Source organism: Siphateles boraxobius, unplaced genomic scaffold (assembly GCF_051911475.1).
Source record: "Siphateles boraxobius isolate OS27281-9 unplaced genomic scaffold, OSU_SipBor_1 1, whole genome shotgun sequence".
Lineage (NCBI taxonomy): Eukaryota > Metazoa > Chordata > Actinopteri > Cypriniformes > Leuciscidae > Siphateles > Siphateles boraxobius.
Window position 1 is genome coordinate 5,879,057 of NW_027508699.1, and position 5,491 is coordinate 5,884,547.

The 5,491-nt window shown below is 41.2% G+C and overlaps 1 protein-coding gene across 1 annotated transcript; it reads right to left on the reverse strand.

Moving 5' to 3' along the window:
• Positions 1-2,793: 2,793 nt before the first annotated feature.
• On the reverse strand, positions 2,794-4,215 carry gjc2 (gap junction protein gamma 2). Its single transcript, XM_077247572.1, has one exon. It carries the CDS (start codon positions 4,187-4,189, stop codon positions 2,930-2,932), a length of 1,260 nt encoding a protein of 419 aa, XP_077103687.1. The 5' UTR covers positions 4,190-4,215; the 3' UTR covers positions 2,794-2,929.
• Positions 4,216-5,491: the final 1,276 nt, after the last annotated feature.

The window sequence follows — 5,491 nt, forward strand, 5'->3', positions numbered from 1 at the left end:
CGATTCTTCACCCCCGCCCAGATCTATAGAGGTTGTGGGCTTGGCCTCTGAGGGGGCCCAGCTCATAGAATCTGGTCTCTCGACTGAGGTTGTGGAGACCATCCTCCACTCCAGAGCTCCGGCCACTAGGAAATTATATGCCTTGAGGTGGAAAATATTCTCCTCTTGGTGTGGGGAACACCAGCTGGACCCAGTTAACTGCCCGGTGGGTGCAGTGCTGGAATTCCTTCAGGAGCGTTTCTCCACAGGGTTATCCCACTCCACACTGAAGGTGTATGTGGCGGCCTTATCTGCTTACCAAGTCCCTTTGAGTGGAGCTGCTCTCGGGAGACACCCACTTGTAACCCGTTTCCTTCGTGGCACTTTATGGCTGAGGCCAGCAGTTCGCACGAGGGTGCCGACCTGGGACCTGGCGGTTGTTCTAGAAGGTCTCTCTCTAGCACCGTTCGAGCCTATTGAAGAAGTTTCTGAAAATTCCTCACTCTAAAGACTGTATTTCTTCTTGCTATATCTTTATTAAAAAGAACAGGAGATATTCAAGCTCTGTCGGTCTCTCCCCCGTGCTTGGAATTTTCACCTGGCATGGTTAAGGCTTTCCTCCTCCCTAGACCGGGGTATGTTCCCAAGGTTCCAACTAATGTGGTCAGGGCTATTGTACTGCAGGCATTCTGTCCTCCTCCTTTTTTGACTTCGGACCAAGAGAAACTAAATCTGCTCTGCCCTGTTAGGGCTCTAGATGCGTATGTCCACAGAGCTGCACTGTGGAAGAAGAGTGAACAACTATTCGTTTGCTTTGGACCCCCTAAGAAGGGCTGTCCAGTATCTAAGCAGAGGTTGAGCAAGTGGGTGGTCGAGGCCATCTCACTTGCCTACGAGTCTGCCGGTCAGCCTTCCCCTTGGCTGTCCGGGCTCATTCAACCAGGAGTATGCCTGCCTCCAAGGCTATCTTGTGAGGAATATCTATTCAAGATGTTTAAGATGCGGCAGGATGGTCCTCACCACATACATTCGTTAAGTTTTATCATCTTGACTTCAGCTCCACTCAAGGGGCGCAGGTGCTTTCGTCCGAATGTGCGCTCTGACTTCACACGACGGACACTTGCTCGTATTGCGACGTTGGTATTAGCGTTCCCAAAGCGTTGTCACGCAGCTCGACTTCCCTGATAGGGAACGTCTCTGGTTACGTATGTAACCCTAGTTCCCTGAAGGGAACGAAGCGCTGCGTGTCTATGCCATACTCCCAGCATGCCCGTGAGCACTTGCTTCAGTCTTATCAGAAGCTGACGCGCTTGTGTTTTGGGGTGCTTATATAGTTTCCTGGTCGATGACGTCACCCGCCTATGACGTTCCGTCTCGCCATTGGGCTGATTTCATACGTGCTTCATGATGCACTCACGCAGGGGTGTTCCCAAAGCGTTGTCACTCAGCGTCTCGTTCCCTTCAGGGAACTAGGGTTACATACGTAACCAGAGACGTTTTGAAATGACACGAGGGTGAACTGCACATTTAAAATACCTTCATAAGACAATGGCACAATTTATCATTGCAATCTCAATTCATTATTTTAGTGCCACATAATATGAATGCATACAGAAGCTATTAATGCACATTAATATCTCCATGTTTATTCATAATGAAAAAACTGAGAAAATTGGAAATCATCATAATCTTTTTTAAGATTAATTAAACGGATACTCCACCCCAAAATTAAAATTCTCTCATCGTTTTGAGTTAAAGGCTCTGTTCCGAAACCTTGTCTAAAAAGAGAGCTATCTTTTAAGGCAGTATCCCATACAATGGAAACTACTTTACATAACAACAATGTTAAAGATCACTCATCAGCACAACTCATCACACGATCACACAAGAAAATTGACGCTAACAATTGATTCCAATTGAGTTTGGCCTAAAAAACATATTGCTAAGACAAAGATGTGTAAATAAATTTAAAAAGAAATGTATAATAAATATGTTGTTATAAGGCCAAACATTCATAGCACAGACACTTATTGTGTGAAAGTACATATTTTTATAAGATAACCATTTTAATTAATACATTTTTATATGATGTACAGCAAGTATATTTATAGTTGAGTTTCTTGCAACTTGCATCCACAAGATGTGTAAATATTTTTTTTTTTTAAAGTGTAATAAATATGTTGTTATAAGGCCAAAAATTCATAGCACAGACAATTATTGTGTGAAAGTAAATTTTTTTATAAGATAACCATTTTAATTAATACATTTTTATATGATGTACAGCAAGTATATTTATAGTTGAGTTTCTTGCAACTTGCATCCACCATATTTGATCACACTGCTTTATCCACAAAATATACATGTGATGCTGATGTTAAATTAGGAATTTTAGGAGCATAATCTTGTTGCTTACTGACTGGAACAGCCTTGGATTGCCAGCATGCAAATACCTTAAAACTTAGGGCTAGGTGGGCAGCTCGCTTGGGTTTGGAACAGAGCCAGCTGACAATAGGAGAACATAAAGAGAAGAAGAGCATGTGTCTTAAAGCTATGAGGACTATTTAAATGGAGTAGATAAATAGGGGTTGTTCTTATATAGTTCAATTAAATCAATGATCCATTAAAGACTAAATTGTTTAACAGATTTCCAAGACGGTCAATACATATGCATGCTTTGGAATATAGAGAAGTGTCACACTTAATATATATAGCATTAAATAAAAGCACATTAAGAATTATTCAGAAAGGGGGAATACACTTTGAATAACGAATTGTAAAGAAAGTTTTAGAAATGAATACTACCCTCCTACAATATTTATTTTTCATTTTTGTTTATTGTTCAACCTGGGGATATGATGCTCAATCATGCCCTCTCTAACTGTAGTTTGCATTGGCTGGGACTAAATGTTTTCAAGGATAATGGTTCAACTAGTCAGGTAAGAACTTGCCATTAAATCCACACAGATGTCTTTCCATTTTTTACTATTGTCCCTGCCCTCTCAGTGCTTGCTTTAGGTCGTGCACCCTGTTTCTCCTGAGCTGTATTGACCCGGTTCTGCTCAGTCATTGTGCCACCAGATACTGGGCTGCTAGTTCTGGAAAGATTAGCGTTTTTTGTGTTGTATGTCTGAAATGCCATGTCAAGTTGTTCCTGTGCTACTCGTAAATGGTGATGCAAGGTAGCCAGGTCAGATGGAATATTCTCGTCAGGACTTGTGCAATGCTGTTCTGAAACCACTCTGGCCATGTTCTGGTCATGTAAGATGATACTGTTGGGAATGCGACCTGGTTTGTCAGATTTTACCACAAGGTTGTACCCTGATGGATAACTAGAAATGTTCCTGGAGTAAGGGTAGCCGTAGGAAGGTCGTTGGCCCTGATTTCGACGTTTACGAAGACTGTCACGGAAGGTACCAATCCCCAAGTGGAACATCTCACAAACATTGAGCAGCAGACAAAGACAGCTCACCACATACATGATGAGTAAAAAGATGGTCTTCTCAGTGGGTCGTGAAACAAAGCAGTCTACTTTGTGCGGACATGGGATCTTATTGCAGACATAAGAAGGGTTAACACGGAAGCCATAAAGGAGATACTGACCCGTGAGGAATCCCACCTCAAAGATGGCACGGGATAAAAGCTGAAGCACATACATTCTCATCAAGCCTTCTTGCATTATCCTACGGCGGCCATCATGCTTTATTGGATCTAGGCCTTTGCCCTTGTCTGTCTCTGGTTTGACCTCCTGCACATCCAAAGTGTCTTCTTCATAGATCATTGGCTCTGTATCCTCCTCATCATCATCTACATTTCCACAGACCTCGTCTAGGTGGTGTCCATTTCTCCACTGAGTGTTGCGGCTCCTCTTTTGATAAATCTGGGTCTTACGCCATTCCTCCTCCGAGGTACGGGCGATCTTATGGATGGCATAACCCAGATACATGACAGAGGGGGTGGATATCATGATTATCTGGAACACCCAGAACCGGACATGTGAGAGTGGGGCAAAGGAATCATAGCATATGTTGTCACAGCCAGGTTGCTTAGTGTTGCAGGTGAACTTCGTCTGCTCATCTGAGTAGATTGATTCACCTCCCACTGCAGTCAGAACAATCCGGAAAATGATTAAGACAGTTAGCCAAACTTTCCCCACAAACGTGGAGTGGTTGTGGATTTCCTCCAGTAGTCGAGTGAGAAAGCTCCAACTCATGTTGGTGACAGAGACTCTTTACTTATGATCTGCGGATAGGAGAAAAATAAGGAAGGTAAGTCAAAGAAAAAGTATATAAAAGATATTGGGGAAATTAAATGTTTTGACACTAAAAAGGCTTTTTTGCCTTGACATAATATTGCTGCTTAAAGGTAACATTCTGATAAAAAAATGTCAATGATGCTTGCACAGCCGAGTCTCATTGTTAATACTTAGGTATTAATACATAATATTTACAGGTTCAAAATGTAAATTTTTGTATGTTTGTATGCTGAAAGATACAATATGGACATATTGATCATATCCCATCATACACATTATTACAATACAATATTTATCGACAGTTTTTTGATCAATTTACAACCATCGGCATATCGGCTAAAATGACTGATATGACAAACAAATGGTTTATTAATTAACAGCTGTATAATGTCTGTTGCATAATCCAAAGTTTTTCTTTGGGTAAAATAATGAAATACCATATTGTTCCGAACATAAGACAACCCCCGGCCCCCCCCCCCCCCCCCCCCCGGCCTTTTTATAAAGAAAATACTTTATTTTCTTTAAATAAAGCCGCAGAGATATGGCTTGGAATATGGAGTGATGACAACAGCAATATAGGTGCCCATGTGTTGTATTTTTGCACCAAATACTTTTTCCTAGATTTAAACATGCTGAACATGTTTAATTTCGAAACTGCAGGGAAACCACAGCAGAGACTTTACTTCCTGAGGATCCTTAGGAAGAACCACCTCACCCAAAAAGTGCTTATGTCCTTCTACTGATGCTCCATATAGCATACTGACTTATTGTATCTGTGTGTGGTTTGCGAGCTGCACAGAGAGGAAAGCGCTACAGAGGGTCGTCACCACCGCCCAGAAGATTATTGGCTGCCCTCTCCCCTTCCCTGGAAGATCTTTATAGTTCCCGCTGTCTCAAAAAAGCCCAGAACATACTAAAGGATTCATCCCACCCTGGACACTCAGTGTTTGAACTGCTGCCCTCAAGTAGACATTACAGGACAATGAAGACACGAACAAATATATTAAAAAAACAGTTTTATCCAAAAACAATAGCAGATCTAAACACGATTTGAATGCAGTATTAGGAGATGTATCGTGTATCGTGTAACTGTTGTGTATGTGTGGTGTTGTATATTTGTATATTTATACTTGAACTTTGTTTAATGTTGAACTGATTAGATTGCATCCAATTTCGTTGTACAGTACATGTATAATGACAATAAAGATTATATATATATATATATATATATATATATATATATATGCAACATCAGTGCAT